This window comes from Cervus elaphus, chromosome 18 (genome assembly GCF_910594005.1).
Source record: "Cervus elaphus chromosome 18, mCerEla1.1, whole genome shotgun sequence".
Classification (NCBI taxonomy): domain Eukaryota; kingdom Metazoa; phylum Chordata; class Mammalia; order Artiodactyla; family Cervidae; genus Cervus; species Cervus elaphus.
In genome coordinates, this window is record NC_057832.1 from 72,435,336 (window position 1) to 72,455,135 (window position 19,800).

General features: G+C 41.8%; 1 protein-coding gene across 7 annotated transcripts in view; it reads left to right on the forward strand.

The window, feature by feature from the left end:
• The window catches only part of PDE1C (phosphodiesterase 1C), a 517,220-nt gene that overhangs the window by 491,332 nt on the left and 6,088 nt on the right, over positions 1-19,800 (forward strand). For 3 of the 7 annotated variants that reach the window (XM_043872059.1, XM_043872065.1, XM_043872064.1), the window contains exon 18: positions 6,573-6,641. The exons of 1 other annotated variant lie outside the window; for it this stretch is intronic. In XM_043872059.1, coding sequence (XP_043727994.1) covers positions 6,573-6,641 — 69 coding nt within the window. Of the gene's footprint in view, positions 1-6,572; positions 6,642-11,824; positions 13,914-19,800 lie in introns of those variants that run through there. 3 more of the 7 variants (XM_043872068.1, XM_043872063.1, XM_043872067.1) reach the window with 2 other exon arrangements.

A 19,800-nucleotide genomic window follows, 5' to 3' on the forward strand; every position in this document is an offset into this window, starting at 1 on the left:
CAAAGGTCATGGACCTTTATTTCAGACTGCTTATTCATATGTCCAATCCCAAGTCATAGTTAAATATTAAAACAGCTATATCAAAATAGCATATAATATTTGATAGCTGAATAGCTCTTGTGTTTTTGATCATTGTTCTTTGTGATGAACAGAGATCAAGTCCCCCAAAAGCAAACATGGTATTCATGGTGGTTGTATTGTGGAGGAGAAATGTTATCAGACATTCTGACTATGCTGCTCTGATTTATCCACTATTGGAAAACAACTCTTAGGAAAGTATAGGAGGTGAGTTTGGAGCCCTCCAAACTTTCAGATTCCACAGGCCTAAGCAGAACGTGGACTTCTCTTGAGGCCATTTTGTCAAGGCTGCAGAGGAGCAAAGATGACCGTTCATTCTGTCTTGTTGATCTCTGCCACCCTCCGCCCCCAAATGGAACATAGAGAGAATGTTGGTGGATGTTCTCAGCAATGGCTATCAGAAGTTGAGTGTATCCTAAAGGCAGACATTGCAATATGCTAGAAGAAAGAAAGTGGTCTGACAGACACTTTTCCTACTTTAATCCCCCAACACCCACCTCATCCTGGGACCCCTTGTGTTGTAGCGGCATTGTTATATGACAAACGATGATACTGGGTCTCAGGGGCTCTTAAATCACCCTTTCCCGGCAGGCTTGGACCTGGTTGTGCTAATCCTACTTTGCAGAAGGGAAATTATTTGTTTGAGGTCAGGCTGCCAATCACTGGATTAAGTGCTAACCTCACATCCTTGAGTTTTAGGTGTGTATCTTTGCCCCCAGGCAGGCAGCCTCGGTTGTCACTTCCATCACTGTCCTCTTCTCCAGACTCCTGATGAATTGGATTCATTGCCCTTTAGCTAAACCAACCAAGGACATTAATTTGAAATATCTGAAAGCTATTTGTTTGTCAAAAGATACTTCCAGTCATACAGGCTGCAGTGATGACATTTCTGCCCCGAGCTGACTGATTGGGCTGTTTACTTCTTGAACATTCACATGCTGTTGGTAAAGGACAGTGTAATGTGTGACCTTAAAGTGCTTCTCTTGCTCAGAGGGCATATTAGCTGCATTACTTGCCTGCACACACACACATGCACACATTTTCTTTTGAATATAATGACAAACACTCCATTGCATGTCACAGTTTGCTAAGTACTTTCACTTGGTCCTCACAGCTATGTCCCAAAATCAGTGTTTTTAAATTTTTATAGATGAGGAAAATGGAACTTAGCACATTGTCAGGACTGATATAGTTATTTGTGTTTTTATGTTCCTTACCTCATTTATAAAATATTTCAGAATTCTAAAATCACATAAATTTAACCATTTTTTTAAAATGAAGAATGCAGAATAAAACCAGAGGCAGGAAGTCGAGCTTGTGTAGAGAGAGCTAACCAGGGAAAGAACATTAGTAGACAGTCATGCAGGCTGAACGGGCCTCCCCAGTTCCCAGCATTAGGTTGTAAATTGGATCTGAGTTTCCTGGAAACCGAAATGAAAATGAAAAGAAACCATTTAGAAGATTCATATCATCCATTAAGACAAAGCACATCCATTGCTCGGTAGAAAGTGCCTCCCCCGACGGCTGAAAGAAATGTCTTCATAGGTGTTCACTGTGGGGGGGCTGCTTCTCATTCAAGGCTGCGGAACAGATTCCCGAGAGCCCCACCAGAGATCATTGAAATATCATTCCTAGCGGAAGGGCCCAGGGATCAGCATATTTTCTGTAAAACTCCCAGACCATCCTAATCTGGAGCCAGATTTGAAAAGCACCCACGGAGTGAATTCTGAGTCACTTGCCGAGCAGCATCTGAGGTAGATGTCTACAGTAAATCCCAAAGCGATGTCCATGCATCTGCCAGCTTGGAAGGTTGGTGGACAGTTTGGAAGCTGATCCGGAGGTGGGTGGGTCTCCTAGCTCAGTTTCTGATGTTTTCCCTGGGAATGGGAGCAGGGGAGGGGTGGAGGGTTTTAGTAAGTGAAACATAAGTGAGTAATTATTTAGTAAGTGAATATTATTCCCACAAATGGAACTTGGAGTAAAGTGAGAGGTAATTTGGGGGCTTCTGGGTGGAAAATAATTTCAGGGACACAATCTAAATTAACAGGGAGCCTCTGGGAGACTGACTCAGAGCCTAACCACCCCCAGTGCTCCATGGGGCCACCTGATGGTCCGGAGAAATCGCCAACAGGTTTATTTTACACGTCTCTGCCTGCCACCTGTTTACAATTCATGATTAGGAGAGGTGTGCATGATTTCTCCCCTTTCCTGATATATTGAGCGTTTCATCAGGCATGCATAGAAAATAGCAACATTGCTAGAGGGCTCGCAGCTCTGCTTTTCCACTGACCATGGCCCCCAGAGTTTCCTGTCTCATTCACTGTCTGCAAAGGAGACAACAAGAGAATGAAACACTGCCCCAAGAAAAAGCCATCAAGCTTAAGACTTGGGGAGTATCCTAATAGGTGATTTTTTAATTGTGCCAAGCCTTTGTATGAAATAACCTGGCAATAGCAAATATGTCTGTAATTAACACCATTGAAAGCTTGTCATCATTCACTGCTTTGCTAGCTCTTAAGTGCTCATTTAGATCACAGCACATTTGACCTGACAGCCTCATGAGCATATCTGTGGAAATCAGAGTGCCACATATTCCAGCAGTTAGAGGAAAAGAAGGGGATTTCTGTCACACAAGGTTTCCCAAGCCTCCCTGAACGTCAGAATCAGCTGGAACACTTGTGACATATTCAGGCTCCTCCAGAAATGCTGACTCAGTAGTGCTTGGCCAGGCCAGGGAATCTGGTTTTGTTTCTCCTTTTTGTTAAAATAATGATCCCGGGTTGTTCTTTTGCCTTTTCGTATTGTGTCACTTGGAGGGCACAAAGAAACCCTTGTGTGCACCAGGACTGAGGGAAGAGAGCAGTGACCCCCATGAGAGACTGAGCCAGACCTGCCTTTGCGTGTCTGAGGGTCTCCTGCAGAGGCATGAGTCAGCAGTGGCCTCCTGCACGCACAGAGGCTCTAGCGACAACAGCCCTGGGAGGCGCAGGATATGGCTTAGGTCCTCTGGAAGGAGGTCGCCATTAACCCCGCTATAGAGTCACCAGGCAGGCGGCTGACAAACTTGAGAACAATTATACCAAAAAGTTCTCACACTGCTGTGAAAATTCTAGGCTCAAACAGACCTCCCAACCTGGGGATCCAGCAAGGGACTGGATATCCCTAGGGAATCTGACTTTGAAGGTCATCAGGATTTGATTACAGAACTCCCACAGAACTTGGAAAACAGAGGCTCTTGAAGGACACAAAGAAACCCTTGTGTGCACCAGGACCCAGGAGAAAGGAGCAGTGACCCCACAAGTGACTGAACCAGACTTGCCTGTGTACGCTTGGGAGTCTCTGGCGGAGGCGTGGATCGATATTGGATCAATAGTGGCCTGCTCTGGGGTCAGGGGCATTGACTACAACTGTCCTGGGAGGACTGGGAGGCCTGGTGTGTTTGCATAAGTCCTTTTAAAGGAGGTCACCATTACCACCATTACCCCTACCATAGGCCAGACTACAGGGAGGAACCACAGGCCCACCCATCAGCAGAAAATTGGATTAAAGATTTACTGAGCAGGCCATGCCCACCAGAACAAGACCCAGTTTCCCCCACAGCCAGTCCCTCCCATCAGGAAGCTTCTGCAAGCCTCTTATCCTCATCTATCAGAGGGCAGTCACTGAAACACTTGTGACACATTCAGGCTCCCCTGGAAATGCTGACTCAATAGTGTTCGGCCAGGCCAGGGAGTCTGGTTTTGTTTCTCCTTTTTGTTAAAATAATGATCCCAGGTTGTTCTTACATGTAGGCAAATTTAAGAACTCAGGGCTTGAAGGAAACCTGGGTAATGGATTGTTTAAGAAACAGCGAGAGGCATGGAGAAAAGCTTCTCTCCGTTTCAACTCTGAAGGATCTTGGCTTAAATTTTGTCCCTCAACATTCAGTAACTTTGTGCAAATTACTTGCACAGGCTTTGTTTCCAAAACTCCATAAATGAGGAATCATTTTATCATCAGAGAATTAGTGTCAGGAAAGACAACTACAACTAATGTACATTTACTTGTCCATAACTAATACGGTGCCTGGAACATGGTGGCTGCCTGATATGTGTCAGTGACCACTGTTAATGACCAAGTGGCCAGACTGTGAATCACAGCTCTGAGTAAAAACCCTTAAACCCTGCCTCCCCTCCTAAAGCAGTGGTTCTTCACTGAGGGCAGTTTTGTTCCTAGAAGACATTTGTCAGTGTCTGGAGGACGTTTTTGATTATTAAAACGTGGAGGTGCTGCTCACACTCAGCGATAGAAGCTAGGGGTTCTCCTAAACATACTGCTATGCACAGGACAGCCTTCACGATGAAGAATGACGTAACTAATATCCCTGTGCGTCTGTTGAGAAACCCTGTCTGACAGGGATAGTGAGACAAGTAAAGCATCCCGTGAGTAGAGGGATAAACACTTTGAGTCACTGGCTTCCCCAGAGTGGAGGCGGGTCCAGTGGGACACGGCTTGTTCCTGGTGGGTCAGGAATGGCTGTGGACCTGCATCCCGGTAGCACCCTTGATCAGGGCTGTTCCACTATTCATCACATAGGCCGCAGTGTGAGCGGTGCCACCTGGAGTTGTGCAGTGAGGCTGCCCTGCCCTGGGCCCCACCTATCACTTTGGGTGAGTCTGTTTACCTCACATGTTTGAGCACCCCATTTGATGGATGATCATTAGACTCACCTGGAGAACCTGTTGGCCTGCAAACAAGGGGCTCGATTCCCCGGAGGGTTCCTTTCAATGGGTTCAAGAAAGGAAGGACCTTGGCAGCCGTATTTATAAAAAATCACCCAACTCTGACATCAGGGCATCTATGAAACCTGAAAAATGAAGACGTAAAGTTCTGCCAGATGTCACCTCTCTCACCTCATGCAAATTAACAGCTTTTGTGGGTCTGAAGTGTTTAGATTAGTGTTGTGTTTTCTATTTTTACTATTATCACTACTAACACTGTTAACACTACTACTGCTGCTAATCATAATCATCATAATTAACTATAACACAGAATGTCAAGGGTAGTACTCTGTTCTTTAAGACTAAAATGAAACAATCTCAAACACCATCCTTCGTGTATGTCTTCACATCTTACCAGGCATTCTAGGGTAGTGAAATCTTACTCCTCACCCTGTCCCCAAGTTCCTGCTTCCCCTGATTTCAAGATTAGTCAGTATGTCCTCTAGTTATCTTTATCCATGACTGTATCCACTCAAACTAACACAACCTCCACTCACACCAGGCCTCTGTATGGAAAGTAGACTTTATGGAAAGTTTGCATAGGTACAGGAATCTTGTTAAAGAAATATCTCGACATTGAATCATGTCTATCTTCTGCCTAAGAATTCTCTCTGCATTTCTGCCAGCTCAGACTCCAGGCATCTGCTATGATGCTGGATTCTGGCCTCCAGGCATCTTTACCCCATTCTGGATGGCCAAGTAAAGGAATGAATAATCAAATAATATTTGCATTTATGGATAAAATATATGTATGTCTTTAGGTATAAGTGTGTATGTGAGTTTTGTGTGTGTATCTTTATGTATAAAATAATATATATATGTGTATGTATGTGTATATACAGTTATATATATACACACAAACATGCACACACACATGCAAATATTCTTTTGAAGAATAATTCATCCTTCTATTTGTTTTGGTCTCTCCTTCTGCTCCCCACCCAGGGCTCTGTCTTTTGATTCCCTCATGGCCCACTGAGCTGTTAACATGAGCCTCTGTTAATCCCTTTCCCAATAGGGACATTGTCACCTGCTGCAGGGACCCACAGGTCCCACTAACCTCAATCTGCGTGGTCTCCCACAATTCCTGAGCACTCACACACACCTCTAGTCGTTTGCTTCTCACCAGGACACTTTGATGTAGTTGTTATTTCCCTCCTTTTGCAAATGAAGCCTTCATCTTCACAGCTCTTCAGAGGCTCCAGAGAAGTTAAGTCTGTTGCTGGAGATCCAATAGGGAGTAAAGGCTAGAGGGACAAAGCAGAGACAAACCCCTGACTCCTTACTTATAAATCCAAATCTGTCTTTTCACAGCAGCAGTTCTCCACTCTGGATGCACACATGCACCTGGGCTAGGCTTTAAAAATCCGGACGCTGGAGCTCCAGCTCAGTACAGTGAACACCGAATCTCTGGGGGTGGCGCTCAGGCAGCTGCACATTTAGAACGCTCTCCTGATAATCCTAAAGTGCATGCCTGCTCAGAGGTGTGTTGTTTCCTAACAGACCAATCTGGAGAATGAGATCCATCGAAAGCACAAAGATAAAGGCTGTGCTCTTGGCTTTTCTGGATCATGGATTATGGCCTGTTCCCATAGCCTCACTCAACCTTCTTCTAAATGTTGTTTTCAGACCCAAACTTTTAGATCATTTGATAAAGTTGCAGATGAACATGTACTAGTCTGAAAAGTCTGTCCACAATCCTATTCTTTCTTATCCTCTTTTTCCTCTTTATAGGCACAAAGAAGCGTTCTCAGGGCTCACCTGCCCCAAGCACTAGCTCCACAAGTCACCTTACCTTGCCAGGTGGGTAAACGGCATTGTGTCATAATTTTAGGTGATCACAGACAGCAGAAAGAACTGGTTTTTCATGAGTTGAGTTTAGCAGTTGATAAATGGGCGATCTGGCCTCTTGTGTATCCAACCGACCCTATGTTAGCAGAGGGCTTTGTCTCTGTCATCCCCATTTGTAACGCTCTTCTAAAAATGGACATCCTATTCATAGTTGGTCTACAATCTCCTGCTCACAGATGGAAAGAGCAGAATTGTGATCTTCCTTAATGTTCATCTGGACATGCTTGCAAGTGTTTCTTTGAGAGGCAGATGGTGCTGGGGGAGGAGTATGAACCTTTGGTGAGAGAGACAGACCTGGGTTCAAATCTCGGCTTTATTTCCTCCCTTTTAAAGTTTATCATTATACCATGAGCTTTCTCCCAGGTTATTAAATATTTTTAAAATATTTAAGTGGTTGACTAACATTTCATATGATGATACTACAATTTATTTATATACTGTATCCATGGGGAATTGGGTCCAGGACTCGTCAGATGCCAGGATCCTTAGATGCTCAAGTCACCTACAGTTAACCCTCTGTATCTGCAGATTCCACATCTGTAGATACAAGGAACAACTGTATTCATCCATAATCTGGCATTTATATAATGTGCCTTGTTATCATTAATAACTTTACATTCTGACACATAAATCTTCTTCTGAATCTGAAAGTATGGATTTAGGGCAGATTCCTGTATGTAGAATTACTGACTCAAAGAGTATGTATGTATTTAGGTTCTTGACCTGTTATTGTCAATATGACTTCCAGAAAGGTAGTATTATTTTGTACTTTTAGCAATATTTGACCTTTCACTGTGCTCTTGCTAATGATAACATTAGTACTTCATTAATTTGATAAGAAAAATTATATCCATATTTTGTTTGCATTATTTCATCTTTTTAAAAATCCATTTTCTAATATTAATGTATCTTGTATGTTGCTTCTTTGGGGAATTGCTGTATTTCATCCATTCAAAGAGGGAAAGTACCTTGCATTTTAGCTCCTCGGAAATAGGAATCCTTTGCAATCTTTGGCATGTTACAATTGAATTAGCAGCACTTTTTCTTGGTTGTACGTGAAATAATAGTTCACTTTACAATCAGTGGCAGCTTAGATTAAATATAATCTATATCTGTTTGCTTTTTCACCCTCTGCCATGTCCGCAACCCAGTCTAACAACTGAAACTCAGTGTCCACTGAGCAGCCCTTGAACTTTCTTGCCTTTGTCGCTCTGCCTGTAACACTCTTTATGCCTTTCCTCCCCGGTTAATTTCTTTTTCAGTCTCTCCAGATCATCTAGCTAGGCTTAGTGCTGATTTATAATGATTTGCTTATTAGTCCTTTAACCATTGATCAATGGCTTTTTCAAGGATAAGGACTGTCTTATTCCTTTATGTCCCAGTGCCCACTCAGACGACAAGCGTATATTGTGTGCTCATTAATGCTTAGGAGGCTGGGTGCATTGTTGTAGGAGTGAGCATATCCAGTTTAATTTATGAATAGATAGAAAGCAACCGTCCTCAAAAGAAGGCTCATCTTAGTGTTTGAATTGATATCAACTGAACTAACGTACAGCTATACAACTATACTGACTGCTTTTTAGTACTGAGTATTAGTATTGAGTAGACCCTGCTCTGTAATCTCTGGAAGTCCATTTCATCATGTCCCTATTTGTGGTTATTGTGCTGTTAGGATTACAGTAATCAGGAGGAAACCAGCTCTAAACCCAACAACTTCAGTGTGTGGTGATGGTGTTTGTGGTGATGGTGTTTGTTCTTCTTTGTAAAATCGTAACATTCCTGGGTCAGGTGGGATCTCTGATGTCGTCCTGGACACCTGTGAGACCACGCAGAGCTGACCTGGTTCCCATGTGCTGAATGGGGACCTGTTGCCGGCCTGCTGGGTTTCTAAGACCTCTGAGTCAGAGCCTCAGCCACCTTGTCTTTGGCTTTAGTTTGGCAGTCTAAAGTGGTCCCAATTTGGGTGTTGGGCTCAGAGTTCATGGTTTGTTTAGCAGATACCCTCTACCTCACTCATAACAATGATCAGCCCACTGCTTCTCCTTCCAGTCTCATCAGCATCATGTGTTACCTCCCACAATGCAAATATGCCTTTACCACAAGCTCTTGGTACAGGCCATCAAGCAACTTAAAATATCATGTTTTAGGATACTCAAAGAGCCAAGTGGAGGAATAAAAATGTATTAAAAACAATAAAGTAAAATTGTGTTGAAACCAAAGAACAGAGATATGCAAAAGAAGCAATCTAAAATATGAAATTTAAAAAAGCAAATAAACATGAAGGCATTCACATTTTTAAAAACAAAGAGAAACACAGTTAATAAAATAAACTCAAGGTAAAATGCAGCTGAAAAGAGAATTAATGTTGGAACATAGTCCTGAGGACTTTATACCAAAAACATTGTAGAGATGGAATCATAGTTTTAAAAAAGAGCTTGAACCATAAAACTCTTAGAAGAAGACATCTTGATAAGCTTGAGTTAGGCAGTGGTTTCTTAGATATGATTCTTAAAGTGCAAGCAACCAAAGAATAATTGATAATACAACTTCATTAAAATTAAAAACATTCCATTATCAAGAAAATATACTGAATGAAGAAAATATTTGTAAACCATATATCGTATAAGGATTTAGTATCCAGAATATGTAAAGAATTCTTACAATGCAACAGTAAAAAGATAAACAGGATAATTAAAAAGTGGGCAAAAGATTTGAAGAAACATTTCTCCAAACAAGATATACAAATGGAATGTGAAAAGATACTCAACATCATCAGTCACTACAGAAATGCAAATAAAAACCACAGTGAGATACCACTTCACCTGCAGTAGAAGGGCAAGAGTTAAAAAGATGGATAATAGCACGTGTTGACAATGATGTGGAGAAATTAGTACCATCATACATTGCTGCCAGGAATGTAAAATGGTGAGACTTAACTACTTGGGAAACTAGGGTGACAGTTCCTTAAAATGTTAATCTTAGGGTGACCATAAGACCCAACAGTTTCTCTCCTAAGTATGTTCCTAAGAGAACTGAAAACATATGTTCACACAGAAACTTGTCCACAAATATTCATAGTAATGTTACTCATAATAGCCAAAGAGTGGAGACAACCTAAATGTCCACCAACTGATGAATATGTTAACAAAATGTGGTGTATCCATACAATAAATTATTATTTGGCATACTGAAAGAAGAGATTGCAATACAGAGTGAAGTAAGTCAGAAAGAAAGATACCATATAATATCGCTTATATGTGAAATCTAGAAAAACAATATGAATGAAGTTATTTGCAAAGCAGAAATAGAGATAAAAACGTAGAGAAAAAATGTATGGATACCGAGGGGGAAGGAGGGGTGGGATGAATTGGGAGATTGGGACTGACGTATCTGCACTACCATGTATAAAATAGATCACTGATGAGAACCTGCTGTATAGCACAGGGAACTCTGCTCAATTCTCTTTGGTGACCTGAATGGACAGGAGATCCAAAAAGGAGTGGATATGTGTATGTGCATCACTGATTCATCTTCCTGCGCAGCAGAAATGAACGCAACATTCTAAAACAGCTATACTCCAGTAAAAATTAATTTAAAGTATCGCTAATAACAATAATTGCAAATGGCTTAAACGCTGATACTAAAATACAGGAAACAAAATCAAGCCCTGTCCTGCTTTAAGAGGCATATTTTAAAGGAAAACTTCAAGAAAGCTTGCTAATATGTGGCAAAAGAAATTCCATGCAAAATATAAGGCTAGTTCTTTGAAAAACGTCCATTTTAACATCTGTGCATCATTCTATTATACAAATATGCCACAGAATATTTAATCATTTTTCTTTTGATGGTAGTTTTCCATTTTTTGCTATAACAAGCAAGGTTCAACATAATGATGGGCAAGAAAAACAAATTCCAATCAGATTTATACCATCTAATACAATTTACAGTATCTTTTAAAACTAGCAAAAAACATTAGATATTTTGTGGATGCATATGAATGCAATCATTAAATGACTATAGGCACTAGAATAATAAACATCAAATTCTGGATAAGTTTCTTGAGAAAGGGGAGAGAAACATCATAGAAGGTTATGTGAAAGTGTTAGCTGCTCAGTCCTGTCCTAAAGGACTGTAGCCTGCCAGGCTCCTCTGTCCATGGAATTATCCAGGCAAGAATACAGGAGTGGGTTACCATTCCCTTTTCCAGGGAATCTTCCTGGCCGATGGATCGAACCCGGGTCTCCTGTATTGTAAGTGGACTCTTTACCATCTACCATCTGAGCCACCAAGGAAGCCCCCATGGAAGGGTATATTAGTTATTTAACTCCACCTTTCTATTTAATCTCTTTAAACAAATATTTGAACAAATATGAAAGATGTTAAGATTTTATTAAGCTGTATTGAGAGAGTACATAGGTGTTCATTTTATTAATCCTACTTTTCTAGATGCTCAAATAATGTATATTAAAGAATTTCTTAAGTGAAAAATCTGTGACTGTCTTCCAAGACAGTTTTGTTGGTCACGTGCTTCAATCCTGAAGCCACCAGATGCCACTTCATTAAAGAACTGCTTGTGTGGTTGCTGAAATTAAGAAAGCTTCCTCCTAAAACGCCAACACCAGAAAACTGCTCTGGGGACATCACCTGGATTCCTTACACATCTATAGCAAAATGACTCTTCTTTGGTAAAGTAATAGCACCTGCAGCCAATTTTTTCTAGTGCCAACTTCAGCTGTACCCCATGAGGTTTGTGAACCCCGTCAAGCTCCATGGGTGGGCCATAAGTGATGCAGAGCTGAGCACATGTTGGCTCTCACTGGAGGAGTGGCCCAGAGCTTCACTTCCAGTCATGACCGCTAAGGATGGAGTCTAGTCAGTGGCTTCTAAGCAGATGCCCCCCGGGAGCCTCGGTCACATCACTTTCCTGAAGTGATCCTTAGATGGAAAGGTACAGTACCATAATCATCCATGGATGCAGATAGCTGATTGCTCCTGTGTATGCAGCTGCTGGCTTGCACGGTAGTGCTGGCAATAGATGTAGCTCTGCTTCTAACCTCTGTTGCCTGATGTAGAAAGAGTTTGTGTGTTGAGATGCCAGCTGGCTTGCAATGACATTGTTGTGTGTCCTGTTCTAGGGGACTACGGATAAAATGTCCAGCCAGAGGATTCCTCAGAAGAGAACTGATCAACCCTGAGGTCTGAAGACATTTTAGGAAGCTTATGTGGTTTTTACAAAAACAAACTATTATGTGTATTGTAAGTTATTGAGTGATTAACTTCAAAAATGGTAATTTCTTATCTTAATACAGGTTTTTAACAATAAATACTTTGATACATATTGCACATCTATCAAATATCAGGGACAGTGGTAGGTTCCTCACACATATTATCCCATTTAATCCTCACAACAACCTCTAATGAAGGTACTATTATGTCTGTTTCACAAATTAATAAACTGAGGCATACTCAGATAAACAGCTTGCCCAAAGTTAGCAGAGTTTCACTTTCAGGGGTAAAAGCTGATGTCAGTCCACATTGGAATGGCCTTTCTTTCATACTTGTACTCTGCCTGGGATTAGATCAGTTATGCATGTACCCATTTCAAGCACAATTTTAGGGTGTGCAGGGGCCCCTAACAGTGAAAGTGTTAGTTGCTCAGTCTTGTCTGAATCTTTGCAGCCCCATGGATGGTAGCCCACCGAGGCCTCTGGCTATGGAATTCCCCTGCATCATCTGAATTTTAAGTGAAGATTCCCCCAAGTGGTCTCTTTGCAATTGCCTTTTACCTTGAGCTCCATTTAAGGGAAACCAGTTGCCATTCTTACTATGGAGTAGAGCAAAGCACATTTGTTATGCAGTGATTTAGCATTTCAGAGCTCTAGAACCCTAAATAAATGTATCTTCACAGGCTTCTTCTGACAGAGGTCATTGTTGGTGTGAGCAAAGGACAGAGATTTAGCCTTACACTCCCCATCTTCAGATGTACATGTAGAGAAATACACAAGCTAATGAAAAAAAAAATCAAGCAAAAAATTTGCATGATCTCCTAAATACTTCTTTCCTTCAAAAGAGCATACCTCATGTGCTTCATACTGTCCAGGGCAGACAAAATGAAAACAAAGAACTCAATTAAAGATGATCATCTCCTTGAAGGAGGACTTTCTTATTCTTTTTATTAATTTAAATATTATTTTTATTAAATTAAACCATTAACCATTAAATCATGAGATTGCAGGGTATTGAATAGCTAGCAGTTGTTGGAATAAGGAAAGACTTTATTTTCCAGCCTTTCCTAATTGCTTCCCCTCTTTCACCTATTTGTCAGAGGGGCTTGAAAATTGTGCCTCGGGCTCTCCAGACTATGGGAAGGCCTGTAGAAATGAGCTGAGATTGTAGCATTGGTGTAAAACAAAAGAGCTCAGACCCCAAACTTGAACTTTGAAAGGAAAGGAACTTGCTGACATTCTTCTTTGAGCAAACATGGGCAGCAAATCTAGGTATCAAGGCATTGCTGATGCAAAGGATAAATATTAGCTTGTGTAGATTTTAGTCAGCTTTTCCAGCGAGTGTGTGTTCTAAGTGATTCACCTCTTCTTTAGTAAATGGGAGCTTTATGAAGGTTAGTGAGTGTGATGCCAAGTAGCTTCCTCAATTATTAAATATTTTTCAGCACCAACTGTTAGCAGTACTGGGGTTATGTTCTGGGGATGCAAATGTGTGTAACACCCTATCTCATCTTCATGAAATGTAAGCGAGGATCCGTGATCTATGGAATGAAGCATAAGGAAGAGGAATCCCAAAGACCAGGGAGTCAGTGGTCCAAGAATGGCTTCCAGTGAACATGCCTCAGAATTATCATGGCTCAGCAAAATAAATGCAGAGTCTTAAGACTCAAGAGTCATTTGCTGTTGTTTTCCTAATTCCATCAAGATTAATGTTCAGGGACTGAAGCTTCTTCCATCCTGGTTGGGTATCTAGGCCACACTTCCAATCTGGGAGCTCCAGCATTCTACACTTACGGTTGGGCATTGTCCAAAACAATTGAATGAACCTCCTTATTTGTACATGGTATAAATAGTTTAGAACATGGGCTGGATGTTTCTGCTTTGCTTAAAATGGCACTAGGTTTCAGCAAAGTGTTTCCCTCAGGTAGCTGAATGGGGGCGGGGGGGAAATATATATATATATATATATATATATATATATATATATATATATTCTTTTTTTTCCCACAAATGCCCATTTTGGATAATTAGCCTTTTGTGAATCACAGTGGTGTATTCTCTGCCAAATGTTCACAAATAAATTTATTAAGTTAATCTCTTCATTGTGTGCTGAGGTTTTTCAATTGGTAAAATCCATTTGTGCAGGGAATTGCATGACTTTTCTATACTGTAATAAGAAATCCACCAGGGAAGCCACCACTTAAAGGCTCCCAATGGTGACCTTCCGTCTTTGTGCCGTGTAATAATGGTAGCCACATACCGAGCACCTAGGACATACTGGCACTCTGTGAGGTTGCCAGGTACCCCACATACATTATCTCAGTTATTGCCACTTTAAAATCTCCCTGCAACAAGTTACCATTTTCCCCATTTTATAGAAAACAAAAATCCTCAATCCCAAAACAGATTATCTCCTTAGGATCTCACAGCTGGTAATAGCTTAGCACAGTTCTGTGACACCCCAAATCATCGCCTCTCTCACAAATACCACATTACCTCTCCCCAAAGTAGATCTTCATGGGTTCGATTCTTGTGGCAGATTTTAGCACGTGGGCAAGGGTTGGCCACTCTTATATGTGATGACCAGATCCCGTTAACTGCCAAAGTGAAAGTCAATCAGTTGTATCCGACTCTTTGCAACCCCATGAACTATACAGTCCATGGAATTCTCCAAGCCAGAATTCCTGGAGTGGATAGCCTTTCCCTTCTCCAGGGGATCTTCCGAACCCAGAGATCGAACCCAGGTCTCCTGCATTGCAGGCAGATTCTTTACCAACTGAGCTATCAGGGAATCCCCCGTTATCCACCCCAAGCAGCTCTCAAAACTTAAGTACAAGCTGACTCATTCTCAAAACAAACTCAGTCTCTGAGACAAGTGTTTCTCAATCTGGCGATGAGTTAGAATCACTGGGTGTCACAAACATACTGATGCATGGGCTCCACCGTAGAACAGCAGATTACTTCTGAGACTCTTGGAGGTTGGGCTTAGGAATCAGTAAATCTGAAGCTCTCCAGGTGATCTGATGGGCATCCAGGGTTGAGAACTGTGGGAGGAAGCAAACAGCTTCAGGTTGGATGAAGGGCAACACAACTAGATGGTTTATCTTTCCTCTGTGTATTTCATGTTTTCTCAGAGGATCTAAAAATGCAGGTTCGGTTATCTTTCCACACTAGAGAGTGGTTTGGTGCAGGCAGTGTCAACTGGGCTTTTTCTGAATAGCTTCTCCGACAGCAAGCTTCCTATCTCCTGTGCTCCTGGCTCTGTGAGTTTCAGATATGGAAATAGTAGTTAGTATTCTCATTTTCTTGAGGAAAAGTCCTTGGAGAGCCAGAGTCTTTTCTGACATAGATGTAGGGTTTAATTATTCTATTTTAATAAACTGCACTTTGAAGAGTTTAGGAATAGCCCCTCACCTTAGACAACACCACATCTAATGTGCATGGTTTAAGAGTAATTTTCCAGTTGGGTTCATGTTTTTAGAGTGTATGTCTACAAAAGGAAAGGACATCTATGAACCTGGGCTTCATATACTGCTTTCATGTCTTGAGGAGACAAAGGAATTACTCTAACCGGGGGAGGGTGCTGTTACTGAGTTTTCCTGACAAGTGCAGACCTTCCAGATCATTCCCGAAATGTAGGCTCTTCCTCTGAGGAAAAGGATGGAAGCTGATACTGGGTGAGCACCTGCTTCGTGTCTGTGCTGTGCTGGCTGTCTCTCCCGTGTTGGTTTCTTGTCATTCTCACTCTGGTCTCTGCAGTGAGTGTTACTGTCTCTGTGTTTTTATAATGGAAAACTGAAATTATACATCCCAGTCACGTGCGGGCAGAGACAGAACTGAATCTGACCCTCCTTCCAAGGATAGAGGAGGGTGACCACAAATGAGAGAATGGATGTAAGGACACTGAAAAGTGCAGAAGACAGGCCATGCTACCGGGCTCCTTAAACAGCGAAGCCCCGGGTTCACAAAAAGTTGTTCTATTTCACTTTCATTTTAAAAACTGTCTGCTGGGAAGCCTAAGATTGAACAAGGACCAAATGTCCTGCTCTGGTAAAACAAATGAACATCTTCCACCTGCCTCTTAGGGAAAAGACTCCCTATGAAAACCATTTCAGCCATACCCCTAGTTTTAAAAGGTGTGTTTCTGCCTCTGGAATTGGGATGAACCCGTCTTGATTCTGTGCTCTGTGGAGCTGATGTTAACAGTGAGAGGAGGCTTTTGGCTGATTGTATGTGTTCCCATGAGCTCTTCTTCAGAACGCAGTTAATTCATACCAGGCAAGCCAGTGTGGTTGCCTCAATCAGAATCTGGCGTGAGTCAGGTTTGGAATGCAGATGCTCTGACAAGATGTCCTGAAAGGAAGCTAGAAAGAGTCCAGAGGGAAGACAAATTCAGAGCCAAGACTGATATCAGGCTGATTCTCTGGGAAGGATGGGACGAGTGAGCAGCCCCCTTTCCACCAGCCTGAGATCACAGATGGCGGTGCCTGGCCTAGAGTCCTTTAGGAGCTCCATTCTCTCTGGGTTTAGTCTCCCCTTACCCACCAGCAGTTCCCTCAGATTCAGTCACTGTCACTATAATAATAATAATAATAAAAGTTGCCCTTCACTGAAGGCCTTCTTCTGTGCCAGCCACCGTGATAATCCTTCACATGCCACATCTTGCTGAGTCCTGCCAAGGAGCCCTATTCGGTGTATAATGTTGTTATTCATAGGGAAAAAGGGAGGCTTCCAGAGGGGAAGTGTTTGCCCCAAATCAAATAGCTGGGGGAGATAAAGGAGGCTTTAAAACCAGGTCTCTCTAACGTCAGAGCGCCCACTGTTACTCTCATCCCTTAGTCAGACCCCAGGAACATGCTCTTTGGTTACTCTTTGCTTTTCCAAGTTTTCGGTGTATTTAGAAAAGATTGCTGACTCTGAATGTTGACTCTTAATGTGGACTTCCTCACAGTCCTCAAGTGATAGCATCAAAGCTGTTTTTCCCAACAAAAAGAACCTTTTTATTTTTCCATTTCACAGTTTGTCTTCATGGTAGACCCAACAGGAAGAAAAACCTATGCCAGTAGGAGAGGAGAAAAAAAAAGAGCATAATTTTGAAGACCACAAGTAACTTTAAATGCTGTGAAAAGGATTCCTTCCCAACTAGGCAGTTTGTTGTGATCAGACTGTAGCAAGAGCCCCAGCCAGCTGTTTACAGTTTACAGAACACTTGCAATGTCCAAAATATTATTGGTGGTGTTTGCTTTGTGAAGATGAGGAAGGGGAAGATTGGTGAGACTAAAACAGTAGTTTGCAAACTCCTGCACTGTGGAATTTTCTGAAGAGCTTTAGAAACTCCTGAGGCCTCGGCCTAACACCCAGCCCCAGTAGATTCTGCTTTTGTGGGCCTGGGGTACCCAGGACTTTTTCAAATTAATTTTTATTGGAGTATAGTTTCCTTACCATGTTGCATTAGTTTCTACTACACAGCAAAGTGAATCAGCAGTACCTATACGGGTGGCCCCTCCCTCTGGATTTCCTTCCCTTTCAGGCCACAGTGTATTAAGTAGGGTTCCCTGTGCTGTATGTTCTCATTCAATTCAGTTCAGTCGCTCAGTCATGTCTGACTCTTTACGACCCCATGGACTGCAGCACGCCATGCTTCCGTGTCCATCACCAACTCCTGGAACTTGCTCAAACTCATGTCCATCAGGTCGGTGATGCCATCCAACCATCTCATCCTCTGTCAGCCCCTTCTCCTCCTGCCCTCAACCTTTCCCAGCATCAGGGTCTTTTCCAATGAGTCAGCTCTTTGCATCAGGTGGCCATAGTATTGCAGTTTCAGCTTCAGCATCAGTCCTTCCAATGAATATTCAGGACTGATTTCCTTTAGGATGGATTGGTTGGATCTCCTTGCAGTCTAAGGGACTCTCAAGAGTCTTCTCCAGCACCACAGTTCAAAAGCATCAGTTCTTTGGTGCTCAGCTTTCTTTATAGTCCAACTCTCACATCCATACGTGACTACTGGAAAAACCATAGCTTTGACTAGATGGACCTTGGTCTCCCTGCTGGCTCAGCAGTAAAGAATCTGCCAGTCTATGCAGGAGACATGGATTCAATCCTTGGGTCGGGAAGCTCCCTTGGAGGAGGAAATGGCAACCCACTCCAGTGTTCTTGCCATGGAAAGAGGGACCTGGTGGCCTATAGTCCATGGGGGTTGCAAAAGAGTCACAACTGAGTGACTAAACAACAAGAAATCAATCGTACATATGTGTCCATCCCAATCTCCCAATTCCTCCCTTCCCTTCTTTCCCTTTACTATACATACATTTATCTCTGCATCTGTATCTCTGTTTCTGTTTTGCAGATAAGATCATCTATACCATTTTTCTAGATTCCACATATATGTGTTAATATGTGATGTTTGTTTTTCTCTTTCTTACTCCACTCTGCATGTCACTCTCTAGGTCCATCCATGTCTCCACAAATGACCCAATTTTATTTCTTTTTATGGCTGAGTAATATCCCATTGTATATATGTACCACATCTTCTTTATCCATTCCTCTGTTGATGTACATTTAGGTTGCTTCCATATATACTCAAGATTTTTAAAAGCTCCCCAGGTGGTTGTCATATGCAGTGAGGGGTGAGAACCACCAAGTTAAAAGTTTCATTCAAGACCGTGGGGCTCCCCTGACTTGAAAGCTTGTCTCCCATGCTCAGACTTCTGGAATAGCTGTTAGCCTTCCAACCCTGAATAGCTAAGGGAAGAGACAAAAGCAACTATTATTTAAGAGATTGTTAGCCATGACCTTTATGCAATTCCTTCCTGAGCCATTACCACACAAATTGTATTAATGGGGTGTGATTTGTTTTTGCTTTGGGGGGAAATATGATTATGGTTACTAATAAGGGTGCTCAAGAATCCTATGTATCACTGATACATACTTGAATATATTTTAACTTGTTATAATACTCATTAAAACTCACCCTGAACTTAGGTCTCAGGTAATTTTAACTATTGGAGGTCTGAGTTCAGACCACTTGGCTGCGAACCCAGAGTCAAGACTTCTAACATGCGTGTGTAAACTTTTTCTTAAGCTCTTTACACCTCAGTTTCCTCACTCAAAAAGGAGGTGATAATAGTGCCTCCCTGTCGGATTGTAGTGAAGATTAAAGGCTGGTTCATATTAAATTCTTTGCATCATGCCTAGTATATGATGTATGTCAGATATGTAATTTTCTCATTGGAGATCCTGAAATAAAAATCACAGACTCAGTTCTTACATCATTCCATCCTCCATGGAATGAATTTTAATGTGTCAATCCCTTGCAATTCAAAACTCATGGATGATTTTTGTGCATTTTTATAAGGACTTTGCATCAAATTTCAGATAGATACCAATAGACATGGATTTCAGAAAAGTAATGTGTGGCAATGAGATTTTGTTCTCCATGTAAAACAGCATTTAAGAGGCAAAAGAAGATTATTTTTTACCTTGTTAGTTTTAGTGTATGTGATGTGTGTAAATGAAGTTAGAAAATGTGTCCAGGTTTTTTCAAGATCATGTAATGGCATTATCTTTGAAAGAGAAGAAAACACATGCTCAACACTTCTGTCTCCTTTTTTTAAAAAGGGGCCAATATTAGAATTTTTCAGAGGCTAAAAGTGAACCAAGTTTCTGTCTTTGGAGGCAGTGTTCTGCAGCAAAGTTTCAGAAATTCTCCAAGTTGCTGCCGCCGCCAATGCAGTGGTTCCAAAAGATGGCACTGCGGTTGTGGGGGACCAAAAACACAGAGTTGAGTTCTAATGCAGATTTTGATTTAACCACAGAAATTAGGCTGCACCTAGATTAGGTGAGTACTAGCCACCATTCTTTCTGCCTGCTGTCTGTGCAGACAACAG